General features: G+C 45.8%; 1 protein-coding gene across 1 annotated transcript in view; it reads right to left on the reverse strand.

Annotated features, from left to right (window-relative positions):
- Positions 1-643: 643 nt before the first annotated feature.
- Positions 644-20,557, reverse strand: part of JPT1 (Jupiter microtubule associated homolog 1) — a 32,501-nt gene continuing 12,587 nt past the window's right edge. The window contains exons 2-5 of the mRNA XM_032210559.1: positions 8,151-8,296; positions 7,308-7,402; positions 5,288-5,309; positions 644-1,679 (exon numbers count right to left, since the gene is read on the reverse strand). Of these exons, the coding sequence (XP_032066450.1) occupies positions 1,522-1,679; positions 5,288-5,309; positions 7,308-7,402; positions 8,151-8,296 (421 nt within the window). The 3' untranslated portion in view covers positions 644-1,521. The remainder of the gene's footprint in view (positions 1,680-5,287; positions 5,310-7,307; positions 7,403-8,150; positions 8,297-20,557) is intronic.

Below are 20,557 nucleotides of genomic sequence, written 5' to 3' on the forward strand. Positions count from 1 at the left end.
GCTTGACAGATACTCTTACAAACTGGATTTTTCATATGGTAATAGTAGAACATGTAGGTTAGGTTTATTTAATGTTTAAAAGGATTTGGAAAAAAATGCCATAAAACCACGCTATTTTTTAAAAAAATGTGTCTTCCATTCCTGTATGCAGAGATATTTTTAGTACAAAATGTAGAGACACATTATTTTGACCATGCCAATAACTGAGAAAGGCTCTAGCTGCACACCAGCATTACTTCCATTGATACAACAATGTCTGTATTATAAAACAATTTTACCTTTTTTCAATTAACATCTTTTATTTCATTTTCATTTTCCTTTATACAATCACTTAAATACTGTGCAGTTAAAAAAAAGCAATAAACACAACTCATAACACTTCTAACCTTCATACACCCTTTCTTCTACCCCTCCAACTTTCATTTCTCCCCTCCAACAATCCCCTCTTCTACTTCCCCTCCCCCTCGGCCATTCCTTTCTCCCCTTCCCACCATCTCACCCTCCTTACATTCCCTTCTCACTCCCTCTTAATTGTATTATAAAACAATTTTAAAAGTCCATGCATTTTCTCTTTTGGGTTTTCATTTCAGAAATTATTCAAGCAGCAAACCAAGGAAATTTGAAAATAAGGCTCTGACGCAGATTCAAAATTTCTATACCTTTAATTTTTTTTTTTAGCAACAATCCAGCTTTCAAGGTACAATACACATTTAGAAGGTTTTTCCACCTTCTGTTTAAGCACCAGCATGATCATGCATAGTACTGGAATCAGTTGTGCGGGAAATGTGTCCCCAAAATTTTATCCAACTAATATTTATTTTTGTAAGATGCATTCTATCATCATTTATAATGGGACCTGATATTCAAAAAACAGTTAAAATCTCATATCTTTAAGTTTATCTTCAGCACTGATCCCATCCTGTTATAACTAATCCAAGATCCCACTTGTTGAAAGGAGAATGGTTAATTTCTAGCATTACAACTTGATAGTTCTTAGTGCACAACAGGGCTTCAATTGTTTACCAATTATTATATGGTACCTTGGAAAAATATGTTGCAAAGTTGTGTACAGAAAGAGTATATTTGTTACTCATCCACTACCTGTACAATCCCAGTTTCCAACTTTTCTAAGTCAACCAAGACTGTTCTACAAATTTTAGGACAAAAATGCCACTTAGCACACTCAGAATTAATCCATCTTAGCTTCAGACATTACTATATACCTCAGAAATCTTTTGTCAGCCATGGGCTGTATAGCAAATACCACTGTCTACCATTACGAAAAAAAATTACACGTCACTTCTGTTAGACTCAAGAGAGACAAGACAAGAAGTTTAAGAAAAGATTGGCTGGAAAAAAAAAAACAAAAAAAAACAAAAAAATATGAAGTACATAAAGTGCCCCTTTAATGGTAGTTTTGGAAGTACAGTCAATCTCAAGTTGTGCAGTTCACAAGCATGGAAAAAAACAAAGATAACAGACACGAGTTCCAAGTAATTAAGGAGTGAAGGAAAATTGAGCTTAACCGAGCACTAGACTAGACTTTCCCCCTGGTGGATTTCTCCTGGTTGGTGCTGGGTTAGGATTCCTCCCAGCGGCTGGAACTTCTGGGCTAGGAAGAGGCGCAGTTGGTAGGGGCTTTTCTTCACTTGAGCCTGAAGCAGTTTCTTCTGTGTTTTCTGGGGGGGAAAAACCAAGACAATGACTCTATAAAAATAGAAACATTCACACTCTGAGTAGGTTTCACTTTCGGCAAGAAATAAGGAAGCCCTCAGAACTCCTAAAGTAAGTAGGAATCAGAGGTCTACTGTATTGAACCTACATATGCTATATGCATGCCTGTCTTTTTCCGAACTCAAGGTATCAGTACTACTCTCTTAAAATAATAATTCTTATACAAATAGGAACATTAATTGAAATCCCTCTCTTTCAGATGTACACTAGCTTAACTGCAATAGGAGTTGTGGTGGTTCAGTGGTTAGAATTGAACTGCAATAGGAACCATGGTGGCACAGTGTTTGGAATGCAGTATTGCAGGCTAACTCTGTCCGCTGCCAGGAATACCATCCTGACTGGCTCAAGGTTGGCTCAGTCTTTTACCCTTCCAAGGTCGGTAAAATGAGGAACCAGATCGTTGGGAGCAATACCACTTAGACAACCTTGCTGCTGTTGCCATCCACTGCAAGACTAATTTGTGCAGACACTGTCTGAAAGAAAGCAATGCTGAACTTCTGGCTTCTTGTGATTCTCCATTTGTGAATAGGCTCACCTTGTCACAGCACTTTTTGTAAAAGAGCCACACTGGAACAGATTTTTTTTAAAAATTCACAGCTACCTAATATTAACCAAGCAAGCATGTGTGAGTATGTGGTATTAATACAAGAAACCTTGTTTCCAGCATTTACTTGATTCAAGGAGCTGTAAAAATACATCAATTAAACAGAACATTTTATGTAGCAGAGATTAATACTGTGTTATAAAACTGAATGCAACCAGCAGGTCTAACACTGGCAAAAATACCTTAAGGAATGAAGGAGAAAAATGTGGCAACAAATGACTACATCTAGTCTTTCAAGCTGATGCTAAAAAAATAACAGATTACAGCTGTATGTTTTTGTCATAACAAACTTTTGAAGCTGTACTTGACCTCAGGCAATTTTGGACAAATATTTACTTGTTAAGGTGGGGTGAATGGCTCACCTCTTATTAAAATCTCTATTAAATTGTGGCACCAATGCAATTCCAGTTGCAGTTGCTCATAAGTGAAGAGAGACTTAAATCATTTTTGCTTGTTCATACAAAATAGTGTGGAGCATATAGAAGAAAGTATACAATATCGTCAAGAAAGTAAAAGAATTGAAATGGAAATGGGCTGGTCACATAGCAAGAACTGATGGGAGGTGGACCAAGGCAGTCATAGAGTGGATCCCACTTGATAAAAAGCACCCATAAAACAGACTTAAAGCAAGATGGATTGACAACATTAGCAAGTATTGCAGGCCCAACTGGCAAAAGAAAGCTCAGGACCATATTAGTTGAAAACATGAGGAAGAGGCCTTCTTCCTGCAGTGGACAGATAGTAACTAAAATTATGATGATTAAATTATTAACGATTCTTAAAATTTTAAGTCATGGGAAAGCCTAAATCATGTCTTATTTTTCTTCAAATAAACTGAGTATAAATGCTGTTTTGCTCCACAGCTAGTAAAATGGGACAATGTGCTTGGCTTGTTGAAGAGGTTTTTTCATTCTGCTAGCAAATGTGAAGGAGCACAGTGAAAAGAAATTGGATTAAATTTAAATATAAAGAATATCAAGCTAATGACAGCATAACTGTCAGTCTTAGAATTAACAATGAAGACACTGAGGTGGTTGATAGCTTCTGCCTTTTGGGATCAACCAACTACAGTAAAAAGACAAGAAGTGAAGAAATATGTATCAGATTAGCACCTGGTAGAGTAGCCATGAACACCTTGAAAAAGGTATTCAGATGCAGGACTTCCAAGTGAGGTAAGACATTTCTGGAAGAGAACTCCCAATAGATCTGATTCAGTGGAACCTCTTTCACTTTTCCAGATGCTTGCTCCTCCCAAGAAGACCAGAGGATAGCAGCATGTTTGAATACTTGCAGATGGGAGAAACAATCAAGCTCTCAATTGTGGCGGAGCATTGATAGACACTTACTTCACTTTCTACACACTTTTGGATAGAGCCAGTTTGGTCTAGTAGTCAAGGCCACTGTTCCCTCTAAGGTGCACAGGTGTGCGGCCGCGCAGATGGCAAGAAAACACCGCACAGCACTTTTCAACTCCCGCACAGTGATTTCTACTGCCACAGGCTCCGGAAGCTGGGAGGAGGTCCTTTGCAGGTGGCTCGAACTGGCAAATTGGCCCTGGACTTTTTTCGATGAGCACGGGGCGACTGATGGTAGTTGTGAAGCCCCAAAGCCCCCGCCACCACCAGACTAACTGCTGCTGCTTCCTCCTCTTCTAACAGCACCGCCGGATTTTCTGCCCGGCGCTGCGGCTGAGGTGAAGCCACCAAAGCTCCTGCCAGTGCCCCCGCCGTGCTTTTGAGGAGCCTTGAGGCCACGGGAGCCAGTGGGAAGGCGGCGGAGGGGCGGGAGCAGGATAAAAAGGCTCCTCAAAAGCACGGCGGTGGAGGAGGGGGCAGGGGTAACGCTGTGCCCAGCTCAGGTGCTCCGAGCAGAGGGGGAGCCGCCGCTGCTGCCATGGGCAGCGGGAGCTTTGGCAGCTTCACCTCAGCCGCAGCGCTGGGCAGCAAATATGGTGGTGCTGTTGGAGGAGGAGATGGCAGCAGTTATTCTAGTTATTGCAATGAGCAATACTCATTGCTTCCATTATTGTAATCTTCATGCCTGAAAGATGACCTTTCCATTTTAAAAGTAAATTATTTATGGAAAAAAGCCCAGTATCCATTTCAGGTTATGTAAGTAAAGTTAGATAGCTATAGAAAGTACAGACTAATATCTGTTTATATTTTGGGCTGTCTGTCTTATTGCAGAATATTCCTAAAAAATGACAAGAGCTTCCCTTATGTCTCGTATCATTATTATTATAATTTCCAAAATGCCAGAAGAGTAGTTGAGTGCAAGGAATTGCAGAGAAAGTCATCCAGCCTTGATTGAAAGGAAAAACTGAACATAACTCTACACAATGAAATGCCAGTAGTACTTAAGCTTGTTCATGATCCAGCAGAGTGGCTTGCTAAAGTGATTGTTTCATGTAAATTGAACTGAAGTTGTCCATTTAAAGTTGCATGTGGCAATCTAAGCATAGTGTCTTACATTCTCTTACAGCCCATATCAAATATTTATCCCCATCCAAGATGGATGATGGTCCTCTAGGAATAATGTATAAAATGCTTTGGATTTAGTATAGCCTATCATCCTTTTCCACTGTGATCTGACTATATATTCTGCTATTGCAGGATTAGTTTAAACATAGCTTATTAAACTCCCTAATGGTTCCTTTTTATAAAAAGGATTCCAATACTACATTTTAAAATGTGCAAATAACCTATTGCATTTCTCCAAATCTCTTTCTTTTACCTAGTAAAAGACCAAGAGGCCACAGAGCTGACAGGCAGCACTGCAATGTGATAACACCAATCTTTTAAGAGTTCTTTCCAGACTGTCTAAATAAATTTATTCTTTGAGCCTCCCCTACAGTTCTTGCTTTCAATCAGTGATAATTCTTCAAGTTGGGAAGAACTTTTTAAAAGCTTAGAAGCAAGGGGTAGCGTTTGCGGGTAGGGAGATACTTACCAGGAGCCTCACTTTCCACACCCTGCAAACAAACAAAAAATATTTCTTAAGTTTTGTAACTATTAATTATCAAATAAATTATTTACAGTTGAATGCCTTAATTTTTTTAACACAGCACCAAAAGTGCAATTAGAGGTTCAATACATACAACATAAAATGGACATATATTTTTTCAATCTTAAGACTACTGATTCTAAAACTTGAGCCAGACAGGAAAATTGCTTATATTTACAGAATAAGTATTTTTGAATGCTGATGTTTAGGTAACTTGTCCTTTGGGCCTTGGTACAATTTATGCTTTGGTCTTATCTTCTGAACAGTCAATTGTTTGAGAGCAACCAAGGCTATTTGGATCATTCAATCACTCCCTAAGTGCATTACAGGTTATCCTCAATTAGTGACAATTATTTAGGGACTGGCAATTTGGTTGTTAAGCAAAGCAGTCACTCAGTGAAACTGTAACAGTTTATGATCTTCAGTTTTCCTTCGCTTTACAACATGTGAAGGCCATAAATGAGATAATTCATTGTAAAATTATTTTTTCATCACAACTGTAAATGGTTGCTAAATGAAAGTCACTAAATGTGAACTACTTGTACTACATTCAAAGATATGCTCCTCGTAGCTATGCAATCACCATCACCACTACTGGCAGCAGAAAAGGATTTCCTGAAGGGAGTTCTTCTGCCCTTGTACATTTTTTCAAGTATTATTGTCTGGGAATAACAAGAGACACAACACTAGAACTTCTGCTGCTTATAGGATTTGTATAGCAAAATTCTAGGTCAGGCCATTTAAGTAACTGTACTCAAGGAATTTTAATGTATTGCCCTGAAGCTGGCATAGCAAATGTCTCATTTAATGGCAACAATTTAATATTTATCACTTAAGAATAGAGAGAAATCAATCTATATATTACATTTTTATAATGTGTTGCTGAAACAGTTTGAATTAGTATATAAAACCATTTTCATAGGAATTACAAAAAAGAACTACGTAAAGAAAGAAAGCAATCTAGCTTAAAATAAAACATAGACAAACTTGAATTAATCAACATTTTAAAAATGAACAGAAGAGGGGATAAAGTCTACATGTTTAAATGAGAATATATTATAAACAGATTCAGTTTAGATAATATGCACTATTTCTCTAGCAACTACCCTTCACAGTTTCTGGATCAGTGAATCGGAATAGTGGAGAGAATGATGGCAATTTTTTTTTTTTACTTTTATGTTAGATGATTCATTAAAGAATTGAAGAGTTCACAGAAATACTAAAATGTATAAATTGTAACAACTAGAAATTGTTATAATAAGCAAAGGAACACTAGTTTCACAAAAGCTATAGTATCATCGAACAACAGACCCATGTTCTGATAGCAATCCTAACTCAAATTCTTAATCATATACTCTAATTTGAGGAACATTAAACATGTTGCCAATTGTAATGAGTTTATCAATTCAGGTTGCTATCATGTACATGATAGAGCAGGGATGGAGCAGAATTTTTTCTTCTTCTTGCTAATGTTAATGTGAGCTATCTTAAAAGCAAAATATAGCAAGTATTAAAAAGTGCAACGACTTCATAGATTATGGCGATATTATTATATAAATGGTCACCTGTATTAATAGGAGAATGAGTTCTAGATTAAAACCATTCCTCACAAATTGAAAAGTGTGTATCATTTTGGTTATGCGACATAGCACATGCAGAACACAGATTTCCTATTTAATTCCCCCACCTAAACAGATATTAAAGAAAAGGGATGGATTAACTTGTAGCTTTCAGATTTTGCAGAACAACAATTCCCAGCAGCAAAGCCAGTATGCTCAATGGGGAGTTGTAGATCAACAACATCTGGTGACCAAAGATTCTCCATTCCTGATATTGTTGATAAAAGTATTAAAACTCCGTCATCGTAAGAACATACGCTAATTCAAGACAGAACAAGGGATGTGCTATTAGGCACAATAATTAGCCACTACAATATATTCATGATTTAAAGGAAAGCAACGCTTACCTTTGGAATTACATAGTGACCAGAGCTTGCATCAGAAGAACCTCTCCTTTCAGATACAACTACTTCAGAATTATCCTCAACTTCAGTGGGCTTGGCTGCAAGTTATCATTGAATGAGACATGTCAAGTACAGCAAAGCATAATAGAAAGCATTCAGCCACTTATCATTTAAAACAGTGTATGTGAACACATTTCAACGAGGGCAAGCATTCTAATAAGGGGAGAAATTAGCTTATAACATCTCAAATGTCCCAGGAAATTGAAGAAAGGAGTCAGAAATTAGCAACTTCAATGCTGGGAATGGTGATGCTACTATGAATAGACTATTGTCAAAAATATTAATGAAGTAGTGACAGATGTGAAAGAAATTTTGTCTGATGTAGAAATATTACAACCAGAAACAGTAAATAGTAAAAACAAAGTGTGGGGTTTTTGCGCAAAGAAGGCTGCTAAAGTGGAAATGACAAGTAAGAGAATGACACATATAAAGACTTTCTGCTCAATATAGAAAAGAAAATGGTTAGAATTTTGAAAATTAATGTGGAAATATAAATCATAAACTAAGAGAACAACCTGATTAATGACTTTGGATTTTCCAAAGCCTCAAAGAAGCTTTTGGGAGAAAAGGCAAAATTGAAAAGAGAAGAACCAAATTCTACAACATCCAATGGAATTAAAGATCAAGATTGTTAACAATAAAAGGAAGGAATATAAATCCTCTGAACCAGTTCAAGTTGTTTAAGCCCATCTCATCTGCCATATCGTGTCTATTTTTAATAGAAGAGCTAAATCCAAATTTAAATACATAAGCATCCACAACTTCTTTAAGAAAGGAACCTTTTACCTGTTGACTTAGCCCAAGATGGCGGATTTTCTTCTGGAGTCCCAAAAATGGAAGATGCCATCTTGTTCCTTTTTCCTCCTTGCTGATCTTTTGGCAAATCAAACCCTATGTTGAAATTAGAACCACCACCTGGGGGGCGGAGAACCCTAGAAAAAGAATAATGCATTTTATTTGTATTAAGAAACAATAGTACCAAGGAGAACTTACATATATGTTATAAAATATAGTGTGTTCATTCACCACTCATTGAGATTGTTTCTCAATGTATTAGAAAGATATGGCAGGAACCATAAATTCCATTTTGCTCCAACCAAATGACTGAAATACTGATGTACAATCACGACTTGAGACAAGGGCCTATATGACCCTAATTTTTTTCATTTCAGTTAAGACATTCTCACACGAATTACTGTTTAAAATGTATGTTTCAGAAGACTAAGAAGAAAGAACAAATGAAAAGGGGAAAACATTTACACAGATTGCTGCAGGTCCCAGATCCAGCAGGTGATCTAGATGGACAAATGGACCAGGTGTAGAGGGCAGCTTCCTACATTCTTTCTGAAGCATTGAGCTACATGTGCAAGAGAGGTAATTCCAACAAACAAAGAGCTAAGTAGATACTTACATTGATAATTATTTTCAGATTATATGATAAGCCAATATCTCATAGATAAGCTTGGTTAAAAACAAAGATGTGTTTCCAGAATTATTTCTGTTGTGAAGCTTATTAGACAGACAACTTACAAAAGAGACAATGAATCCCAGACATCTCCTTGGTATTTAGTAGACAGTCGATATCATCTTACATCTTAATTCCGCCCCCCCCCCCCCCCTGGCCTTTAAACAGAGTTGTCATGATGTAAAGCAAAACACCACTTCTAGTACCAAAGTTATGTCCAGGAGTGCCTTTGGGCCCCACAATGGCTTTAGTGGATGATGGAGACCATTTTGGGAGATAGGGCTAATGCCACTTGTGAAATGTGGATGTTTGTGAGTGGACATGCCTATTATGTCAGTCCTTTTGTGAACAGCCAATGGTATCCATTTTGTGAATCCACACCCACATGCTTTCAACATTCTAGAAACATGCACAGCCATTCAGATGACATCAATATCCATTTCCTTCTTGCAGATGAAGCTGTTTATACAATCACCAAGTTTTTAATTTTAAGACTATAGCATGGGATCCACAAGAAAAATAAACTGAATTGGGGAGGGGGCTCCTTGATGTCTATAAGACTTCCTTCTCTACAATTCCCATGGCCTTCAGAATATTATATCTCTGGGATCATACAATCATAAGGTAACGGTTCCCCTCGCACATATGTGCTAGTTGTTCCCAACTCGGGTGTGTGTGTGCTCATCTCTGTTTCTAAGCCGAGGAGTGAGCGCTGTCCAAAGACATCTCCATGGTCGTGTGGCTGGCATGACTCAATGCCGAAGGTGCACAGAACACTGTTACCTTCCCACCAAAGTGGTCTCTATTTTTCTACTTGCATCTTTACATGGTTTCAAACTGCTAGGTTGGCAAAAGTTGGGACAAGTAACTGGAGCTCACTCCATTATGTGGCTCTAGAGATTCGAACCACCAAAATGCCAACCTTTCTGATTGACAAGCTCAGCGTCCACTGAGCCACTGCATCCCTTATCATGCTGCATTATTATGGCGATAGCTATGTTCCAATACTTCATTTTCACTGCGTAGGTTGTAGTCCATAGTAATGCTCAAGCAGGTGTATATGCTGCAAACAGCTACTTTTAAACTCAGTATCACCATGGTTTTTTGTAATTAATTTTTTAATCATAAACTTTTTAAAAAAATATTTAATAATTCCTTGAATACAAAAGAAAGGCTGGAAAACTGGAGTAGTCATTTTCAGTATGGTAACATTTAAGCTAAGTAATAAAGAGCATGAGAGTGGCAGTTGATCTTACCTGAACTGTATGTTTAGAAGAAGGTGTGGGAGGAGTAACAGATGGGTATTAACCCAGCCCTTTTGCCTAGGAGACTGAGGTAATCTTTCGAGGCCACACTTACGTTCCTCCTTCTGACCTCCCCAGATTAACCGATGGATCGTAGCAGAGCACCTGGAAGGAAAGGACAGCACAAGCACACATCCTTCCTGCCTGCCTGCCATTGCTTCACCATTGAGCTAGCTCAGGCCCCTGACGCAGAGCGCCCTAACACAGGGGGGGAAGTGACTCCTCCCACATCTTCTTCTAAACATGCAGTTGGTCAGGTAAGACCAACTGCCAGTTTCCGAAGTGAGGTGTGGGAGAAGTAACAGATGGGACATACCAAAGCTAGATGTCCTGGGAGGGAGTGAATGGGCCTGAGCCCCTCGAGAGTCAAGGACTCCCTGCAATACCCTCCTGCCAAAGGCTGTTTCCGCTGAGGCATACGCATCTAGCCGGTAATGCCTGATGAAAGGCGAGGGAGAAGACCAGGCAGCAGCCCTGCAAATCTCCTCTATGGGTGCCTGGGTGGTCCAGGCTGCTGAGGTGGCCGCACTTCTGGTGGAGTGCGCTGTGATGCCCTCTGGGACTTGGAGTCCTCGGGCCTCGTAGGCCTGTGAGATGGCCGCTCTAATCCACCTGCTAATGGTGGCTGGGGAAACCTTGGCACCTTGGGTGGATGGTTGATAAGAAACGAAGACGGCTTCCGAACGCCTAAAGGGGGCCATGCGCTTCAGGTAGATGCGCAAGGCTCTTCTGACGTCCAACTTGTGCCAAGATCTTTCTCTATCCCTGGAGGGCTGTGGACAGAAGTCCGGCAGAACTACCTCTAGAGCCCTGTGGAAGGGGGAATTGACCTTGGGCATGAACGCGGGGTCCAGTCTGAGGATGACCCGGTTCTCTAGAAAGGTGCAGAGATCCGCTCTGCTGGAGAGAGCGTTGATCTCAGATACTCTCCTGGCTGAGGTGATGGCAACCAAGAAGACGACTTTAAGGGTCAGGAATTGTAGGGAAACTTCCCTCAAGGGTTGCCTCCATCAATGCCTGGAGGACTGTGGGAAGGTCCCAGGTGGGGAATCGATGGACCACTGGGGGTTTCAGATTCACCGCTCCCTTGAGGAAGCGCTTAAGGACCGGATGTTGGGACAAGGGGGGAGCAATCCCCCCCCAGAACCATGGAAAGAGCTGTCTTCTAAGGGTACTGGGGGCCAAACCATTCTCCAGTCCCTCCTGGAGGAAGTCCAGAACCTGTGGGATGGAGGCCGAAGCTGGGCTAAGATCCCTAGCTTGGCACCAGTCCGCGAAAGCAACCCAGGAGGTGTTGTATATTCAAGTGGTGGACTGCCTCCTGGAAGCCTCGACGGTCTTAATGACCTTCGCAGAAAAATGTGCCTCCTTCAGCTGTTCCCGCTCAATCGCCAGATGGTCAGATGGAGCCATTCGGATCCGGATGCTCCAGAGAGCCCTGGTGTATGGACACCTCCCCCGGGGGGATCCTCCAGTGGGGGGCTGAGGACAGCTCCATTAGGTCTGCTAGCCAGGGACGGCGTGGCCAGAAGGGAGCCACTAGGATGACCTTTGCTCCCTCTGACACCACCCTCCTCAGAACCCCGGGAATGAGAGGAAGGGGGGGGGAAAGGCGTAGAGAAGACCTGGTGGCCATCTACATCGAAGGGCGTCCGTGTTCATGGCTCCCCTGGTCGGGAACCTCGATACGAATCTCGGCAGCTGGGCGTTCATTGGGGTTGCAAAGAGATCCACCGTCGGGTGCCCGAACCTCTCGCAGATCTGTAGGAAGATTGAGGGATGAAGCTGCCACTCCCCGTTGTCGACCGTCTCCCTGCTGAGGCAATCCGCTCGCTGGTTCTCTGTCCCGGAGATGTACTCCCCTCTGATGGACTGGAGATGCCTCTCTGCCCAGTTCCCCAGTCATGAAGAGCCTTGGAATGGGTGCCCCCTTGTCTGTTCACGTGGGCCTTGGCCGCCACGTTGTCTGTCAGGACGAGGACATGATGACCGGTCACCATGCTCTTGAAGTGGCGTAGGGCCAGGTGGATGGCCCTGAGCTCCAACCAGTTTATGTTGTTGCACAGGTCTGTTGGGAGTCCAGCGACCCTGGGCTATCTGGGTCTCCAGGTGTGCTCCCCAGCCGAACAGGCTTGCGTCTGTTGTGAGTACCTTTCTTACTGGATCTTTGAAGAGGCATCCTTTGCTTAATGCTGGGGTCAGCCACCAACAGAGCGAGAGTAGTACCTGGGGTGGCACTCGAACCTTGAAGCTGGTGTCGCTCGTCCCAGCTCTCTGGTATGGGAATAGGAACCACTGAAGCTCCCTGGCTTGTAGTCGAGCCCATGGCACGATCCCTATGCAAGAAATGAATTTCCCAAGGAGCCTGGAAAGAAGAACTACAGGGACAGAGCGTAATTTGTGAACCTCATGAATCAGCTGCACAATGCTGTCCCTTCGATCTTGAGAAAGGAAGACCTCCCCAGCCACTGAATCTATAATGGATCCTAGGTGCTGGAGCCTGGTGGATGGGACCAGGTGGCTCTTCTCCAGGTTGATAGAGAATCCCAGGGACCTGAGGGTGTCAATTGTGGTCCCCAGGTCCTGCTTGGCAGAGTCTGGGGACCTGGCTAGGACAAGGATGTCATCTAGGTAACAAAACAGTCGGACTGGGAAGGAGCGCAGGCGATCTGCGGCTGTAGCCAGCATCTTGGTAAAGGTCCTGGGGGCTGAGGCCAGCCCAAAAGGAAGGGCCCTATATTGGAAATGGTTGCCCTCATGGGAAAACCTAAGGAACCTGCGCTGTTCCAGGGCGATTCTGATGTGAAGGTAGGCTTCCGTGAGATCAATGGAGGCCAAGAAGTCGCCCTGTCAGATGCCCTCTAAAATGGATTTCAAGGAGGCCATCTTGAACCTACGGTAGGCCACCCTGGAATTGAGTAGTTTAAGATCCAGGATGGCTCTCCACCCCCCTGAACTCTTGGGGACTAGGAACAGATTCGAGTAGAAACCGGAGCCCTTCTCCCTCTCTGGGACCCTCTCAATGGCCCTGATATCTAACAGGTGTTTGATGGCCTTGGCCTTAAGGGCCCATTTGGCTGGATCCGTGGAGGAGGCAAAGGTGCGGAACTTACTAGGGGGTAGCGAGCGGAACTCCAACTGCAGCCCGAGCTTTACAGTCTGGAGGACCCACTCATTCGAGGTGACTTGCTCCTGGTTAGCCGCGAAAAGGGAGAGGCGACTGCCAATGAGGTAATCTGCGGATGGATCACTTGAACCTGCGGAATGGGCAACCGCCTCCTCCTCGAAAGGGACGTTTGCTCTGAACTTGTCTCTAGGAAACTGCCTATCCCCCTGCCTGTGGAACCTGGGGTTCTGGTACCTCTGGTTCTGGTTCTCCACTTTAGGCAGGCGGTATGAAGTTCTCCTGGGGTACGGAGCGTGCCGGAGATCTGAAAGTCTGGTAGTCACCGGGAAAACCTTCCGTTTGTTCTTATCCTCCACCAGGATAGGATCCAACGCAGTCCCGAACAGCTTGTCACCGGTGTAGTCTGCTTCTGTTAAGTGCCACTTAGCCCGGGACTCCGCCTGCCAGTGGCGTAACCACAGCAGGTGCCTAGACACCACTGAAGATGACATTGGCCGAGACGCATACTTAACTGCATCCAGGGTGGCATCTGCTGAGAACTGCGTGGCTGCCAGCATCTTAGAGATGTCCTGCAACAAACGAACTTCTGTGGCCGGAGTCCTGTCCCTCAGCTGTTCCAACCACAGCACCGTAGACCTGTTGAAGAAAGACGCTGAAGCTGCTGCCCTAATGGCCCAGGTTATTGCCTGGAAGGTCTTACGTAGCACTATGTCTGCCTTCTTGGCCTCTGCCTTGAGGCAGTTGGCGATGTCCCATGTGATCACCGCTGACGCTGAAGCTAAGGTGGCAACCGGGGTGTCCAGCTTGGGAACATGGAGAGCTTGGGCAAAGGTAGGGTTAAGATTATAGAATTTGCTCTCATTTCCCCCTGGATTGGGGAAATGGCTTCACCCACTGAGATTTAAGCACCTCTAGAAACATATCTGGAGTAGGAATCTCCTCCTTTTCCACCGGTGGTCTCTGGAAGGGCCCCTTCTTCTTACCCTTGCTAGTGCTAGGCATGGCAGACGCAGGCCTGGAATCTGGGGGGCGGGGGCCCAGGTCTGCTGTGCCCTTGTCTTACGAAGCAAGGAGCTAAATAAGGAGGTGGGGGGAAAGGCCAGCGATGGTTGAGTCGTCCTCTGCCTGGGCCTCCTCATCGTCAAGAGAACCCCACCTCCTTCAACTCTCCCTCCTCTAATTCGGAAGCCTCACTGGCAGTAAAGGGGGAGGGAGACCTGGCTCCTCTGGCAGCAGATGCACTGGGGCGATTTTGGTGGCCCCTGGGCTGGTCCTGGGAAGACCTACTCCTGGAACTCTGAGGCTGCTGATTTATCCCAGAGGCCATCACTTGGGCTAAGGCCCTGGCTAACATCTCCTGAAAGCTATTGGGAAGCTCAGGCAAGGCAGGGTGGAGCTCTGGAGGCTGTGAATATTCCCTGGGTTCAGGGGATAGTGGTGCCAACCGATGCCTAGCTGGGCTGGGGGCCCTGCGCCCAAAGGGGTCAGCCCTAGACTCAGATGGAAGTGCAGGCAATAAGGGGGGCGATAGGGAGCTGTGCCTTCTGCCTGAGCCCCTTGGGATACCTGGGGATACTGCCCGGGCCTCATCCAGGACTGGAAGCCTGCAAGGGGATCGGGACCTGGAGGGGGAAGGGCTGATGGTAGCCTTAAATCTTCTAATTTTGAAATATACTTTTTTTATTTTCCATTTTCATAACATATAATCACATGTATACTATTACATAGCCAATATCCTATTGTATTAAGTAGTAATTACATCAGTTCCTCTTGTCATCAACACCCAGAAAGATAAAAACCCATTATTAGCTCTTCTGCTCTCCTTTCTTCTACCTCTCTCCTACCTCCTTTCTTCACTCCATCATCCTTTTCTACTCTACATCCCCTTCCTTTCTCCTTCTCCTCTCTCTTCAGTCCACTCCTCCTTATCCTCATCTTCCCCCCTTACCCTCTCTCCTATCCCTCTCTTCCAATCTTTCTTCTCTCCTCTGTTTCCCACTCTTCCTCTCATTGGTGTATTTCAGCTTCTGAGCAAACTCCATTCTATGTTGATGGTATTTATGCTTCCATATCAATATACTTAACTGTTCTGTTCCCCCTTCCTTCATTTGTTAACAGACAACAGGCAAATAAAAGGAAAGGGAATTCTCTTTATCAGTTCTGAGTTTCAAAATGGCTGCGAGCCAAACTAAACTAATTAAAGTCTTTGCCAGAAGATAAACAGTCTCAAACAGAAATGTCTCTTACGGTAAATACAAGAAGAATCCAAACGGAAGCAAAGCCCTTCTTCCCAAAGTTTCTCCGAAGCAGGGTTACAGAAGTCCAAACACTTTTCGAAGTGCACAGCAAAGAAACTACAATCCAGGATCAAGGAACGTTGACTTCTGCAAGGGGGGCGCAGCACCACCAGTCCTTTTATCCCTAAGGGAAGCCTCTAACGAGGCACATCTGGTTGCAATCACCTCCTCGGGAGTCCTCCATTGTGCCTTACGCCTGTCAGCTCGTCTCCTACGTGCATCCTGAAAATATTCACAGAAGGGGTCTTGCTCAGCCTCTCTTGTCTCCTCCCCACTGCTCCAAGGCTCAGTCTCTCTTATGTCCTCCCCACTAGCCCAAGGCTCAGCCATTACCTGGGGACCAACTAGTCTCTCTGAGCCCTGCTCGGAGGCAGGCCCCTGTCCAGAACCCTCCTCCTCTTCCAAACATGACTCAAAATCTCCCTTGCTGTCAGAGTCTGATAACAGCTCCCAAGGCTCTAGTCGAGTCACAACACTATCCCTCACCGCAGGGCCTTTTCCCCGGGTCTAATGGCTCGGATGCGGTCGGGATGGGTTGTCCGCATGATGGGCTCTCACTAGAGCAGGGGCATGCACTTCCGTGGCATTGGTCCAGGTTCCCTCACCCGACCCCTCATGCCCCCAGTCCACTAAATATTGAAATCGTCCCTTGAGCCATCTAGAATCACGGATCTGGACCACAGTGTGTGAAGGCCGCCTGTCCTCCTCCTCCAAAGACGGTTGAGGGGACGAGGGTCGGCGAAGAGGACAAGCCGATCGTTCCGGGATCAAGAGCGAGCGATGAAACACCGGGTGCACTCACATCGAACGTGGGAGAGTCAAGCGATACGCCACGGGGTTGATGATGGCCTCCACAGGAAACGGTCCAATATATCAGTCATCCAACTTCTTCGCTGGCCGATGGGATGGAAGATGTCGTGTGGACAGCCACACGCGATCGCCTACAGCCAATTCCGGCACCGCCCGCTGAGATTTATCTGCTGTTTTTTTTTATAATCGTCCTTGGCCTGGTTCAGGTAACGACGTACCATGTGGTGAACCGCCTGAACTCAGAGAGGAAGTCCTGTGCTGCGGGAACCGGGGAATCCACTTGGGTGAGAGGGAAAAACCGAGGGTGAAATCCCATATTCGCCATAAATGGCGTCATCCGTGTGGAGGTATGCAGAGAGTTGTTAAAGGCAAACTCCGCCACGGACAGGTACTCCGCCCAATTGTTCTGCTGCTTATTTACAAAGCAGCGCAGATATTGTTCCAGAATCCCAATCACCTTTTCCGTGCCCCCATCAGTTTCGGGATGGTGCGCCGAGGACAAACAGACTTGTACATCGAGAGCCTCCATCAGCCCTGTCCAAAACTGCGCTGTAAATTGTGTCCCCCGATCCAACACGACTCGATCAGGCAAGCCATGCAAGCGAAATACATGTTGGATGAACATGCCGGCCGTGGTGCGGGCCGTCGGTAATCTACGGCAGGGAATGAAATGCGCCATCTTAGTGAGCATGTCCACTATCACAAGGATCGTGGTAAACCCTGATGAGGGAGGCAACTCAGTCAAAAAGTCCATGGACACAGCTCCCCAGGGCCTGTCCAGGGTCGGTAAGGGCTGCAATAACCCTGGGGGAGCCCCCGTCGCTGCCTTGGCCTGTCGACATTGAACACATGACGTCACATACTTGTGCACATCGTCTCGTAATCAAGGCCACCAAAATGTACGAGAGACCAGATTCAATGTTTTGAACACCCCAAAATGTCCCGCTGCTGGAGTATCATGACACTGAGAGAGAATCAGGCCACGGACTGGTCCTGCGGGCACATAGAGCAGGTTCCTATACTTCCAAAGTTCATCCTCAAAAGTCCATGGGGAATCCGGCCCTATCTCCCCCGTCCGTTGATTCACCCACTCATCATTCCGCTGCGCCTCCCTTATCAGCGACTGGACATCCACGGGTTCCTTAACTGCAGCGAGCAATTGGGCGGGTAACACAGTCCTGGGTGGAAGCGAGTCCGCAGGGTCAGAATATTCGGGTTTTCTAGACAGGGCATCTGCCCTTTGATTCAATCCGCTAGGAATGTACGTCACCTTGAAATTGAACCGGGCAAAGAACAAAGACCACCGAATCTGACGTTGGTTCAGTTTACATGCCGTAGTCAGAAATTCTAAGTTCCGATGATCCGTCCGGACCACTATCTGGTGCCTGGCCTCCTCCAGGTGATGCCGCCAGGCCTCGAATGCCACCTTGATAGCTAACAACTCCTTCTCCCAGATGGCATAATTGCGCTCGGAAGGATTGAGTTTCCGAGTAGTAAGCACAAGGGAAAAGGGTTCCATCAGGGGCGTGAGCCTGCAGTAACACCGCACCCACGCATCCGCTTCCACGACAAATGGACGATGGGCATCAGGGTGCCTCAGGATCGGCTTCTGCATAAACGCCTGCTTCAGGGCCAGGAACGCTCGCTGCTCAGCAGGACCCCAGCAAAACGGCACTTTCTTTTGCAGGAGCCGAGTGAGGGGCACCGTCAAAAGAGCAAATCTGGGAATGAAAGTCCGATAGTAGTTGGCAAACCCGAGGAGTCTCTGCACATCCTTCATACGTCGAGGAGGTTGCCAACTACACATCGCCTCCACCTTACCAGGCTCCATCGCGATGCCCTCGGAAGAAATACGATGCCCCAGGAACTCAATGGTGGTCTGCCAAAACTGACACTTCTCCAGTTTTGCGAACAGACGGTGCTCTCGGAGTCGCTGCAACACTGTCCGCAGATGACATTGATGGTCCTTCTGGGACGTTGAGTAAATCAAGATGTTGTCCAGATAAATGACAACAAACTGGTCCAATAAGTCCCGGAAGACGTCATTCATAAAATGTTGGAAGACCGCCGGCGCATTGGTCAACCCAAACAGCATGACCATATACTCGAAATGTCTGTATCGGGTGCCAAAAGCCATCTTCCATTCGTCACCCGCCCTCATGCGCACCAAGTTGTAAGCGCCCCGCAAATCCAACTTTGTGAAGACTGTTGCCTCCCATAGACGCTCCAATAATTCCGAAATTAAAGGCAACGGGTACCGGTTCCGCACCGTGATGGCATTCAAGCGCCGATAGTCGCAACAGAGTCTCAGAACCCCAGTCTTCTTTTTCATGAACAAAACCGGGGCAGACAAGGGTGAAGACGAAGGCCTGATAAACCCTCGGGCAAGGTTTTTATCAAGGAAGTCCCGCAACGCAGCCAACTCCGGCTCAGACATGGAGTATAATCGCCCCGTAGGGAGCTTCACATCTGGTACCAGGTCGATGGGGCAGTCGTAAGGCCGATGCAGTGGTAGTTGATCCGCCTCCTGTTCACTGAATACATCCGTGAACTCCACCAAATCTGGGGGCACCTCCACCTTGGCCGGGCTGGATAACTGGGTTGCACAAACCTGCCGGATGTGGTCGACGCATTGCAAGGACGGAAACATGATCAGATTTTGCGACCAATAGATCTGAGGGTCGTGCGTCCGCAGCCAAGCCAACCGACCAAGGGAAAATGCAAGCCCGACGCCACATAGAATTGGATGACCTCCTCATGCTCCCCGAGGGCCAAACGCAAGGGTTGCGTGGCAGTCGTGACAAGTCCAGACAAAAGCAACCGACCCTCTATAGTTTCAACCCGCATCGGCAGTTCCACGGGACACAAAGGGACATTATGTGCTGTAGCAAACGCCGCATCCATAAAATTCATGGTAGCCCCGGAATCCACTATGGCGTGCACTGGAATACCTCGCTGACTACCGGAGAAGATGTGCGCTGCTAGAATCAGGTGCCGTGGCGGTCCGCTTATCTCAGTGTCCGTTTGTGCCTGACCTAAGGTCTCCCTTAGATCGGGGCCCGCTTGCTTCCCGACACGGAATTCCGTTGTTGCGGGGTGGCCGCAGGTCGCACAGCCCTTCTGTTCTTAGGACAACTCACAGCAACGTGTCCAGGATCCCCACAATAAAAGCACAGGCCCCCCGCACGCCGCCTGTCCATCTCTGTGCGTGACAATCAGGGTCTGATCACACCCAACTCCATGGGCTCCTCCCGTGCTACAGCAGACTCCTGGGCAACTGGCATCCTAGCTGTTCCCTGTGATGCACGGCGAGGGCTCCTCCTCTGCAGCCGAGCATTAATACGAAGGCACAAATGAACTAACGAGTCAAACGTCGGTGGCCTGTCCACCCTCGCCAGCTCATCTTGTAACTCATCGGACAAGCCATCCTGAAAGGTGTCCATAAGCGCTGGTTCATTCCATGCTGAGTCCTAACTCAGCAGCCGGAATTTGCTTACGTACTCCTGCAAAGATCCACGACCCTGCCTTAATGCCTTCAGTCGCCTAGTTGCCGTTTCTCCCTTGATGGGATCCTCAAACATCATCTGAAAGTGTTGACAGAACCCTTGGAAATCATCCAGCAAGGGGCTAGACTGACTGAGCAATGGTGTGGCCCACTGAGCAGCTGTGCCTGAGAGCAAACTACTCAGAAATCCTACCTTTGCCCGGTCAGTAGGAAAGTCCTCTGCCCTCAGGCTAATAAACATCTGTCCCAAGAATGCTGCGACCATGTTCTGGTTGCCGTCAAATTTCTCCGGCATGGGCACTGGGCACTTCCTCCGTGTCTGTTGGGGGTGCACCAGCCTCTGCATTTGAGCCATTTGGTCCGTCAGGACAGCCATTTGCTGCGCGAGTAGCATATTTGCAGCCTGTAATTGCTCCATATTAAATGAAATGGAGGTTTGTCTGGCAGAAGTAAATCTGTTCTGTTCACCCCTCTCCTTCACTTGTTAACAGACAGGCAAATAAAAGGAAAGGGAATTCTCTTTATCAGTTCTCAGTTTCAAAATGGCTGCGAGCCAAACTAAACTAATTAAAGTCTTTGCCAGAAGATAAACAGTCTCAAACAGAAATGTCTCTTACGGTAAATACAAGACGAATCCAAACGGAAGCAAAGCCCTTCTTCTCAAAGTTTCTCCGAAGCAGGGTTA

The sequence above is a fragment of the Thamnophis elegans genome, chromosome 2, assembly GCF_009769535.1.
Source record: "Thamnophis elegans isolate rThaEle1 chromosome 2, rThaEle1.pri, whole genome shotgun sequence".
Taxonomy (NCBI): Eukaryota; Metazoa; Chordata; class Lepidosauria; order Squamata; family Colubridae; genus Thamnophis; species Thamnophis elegans.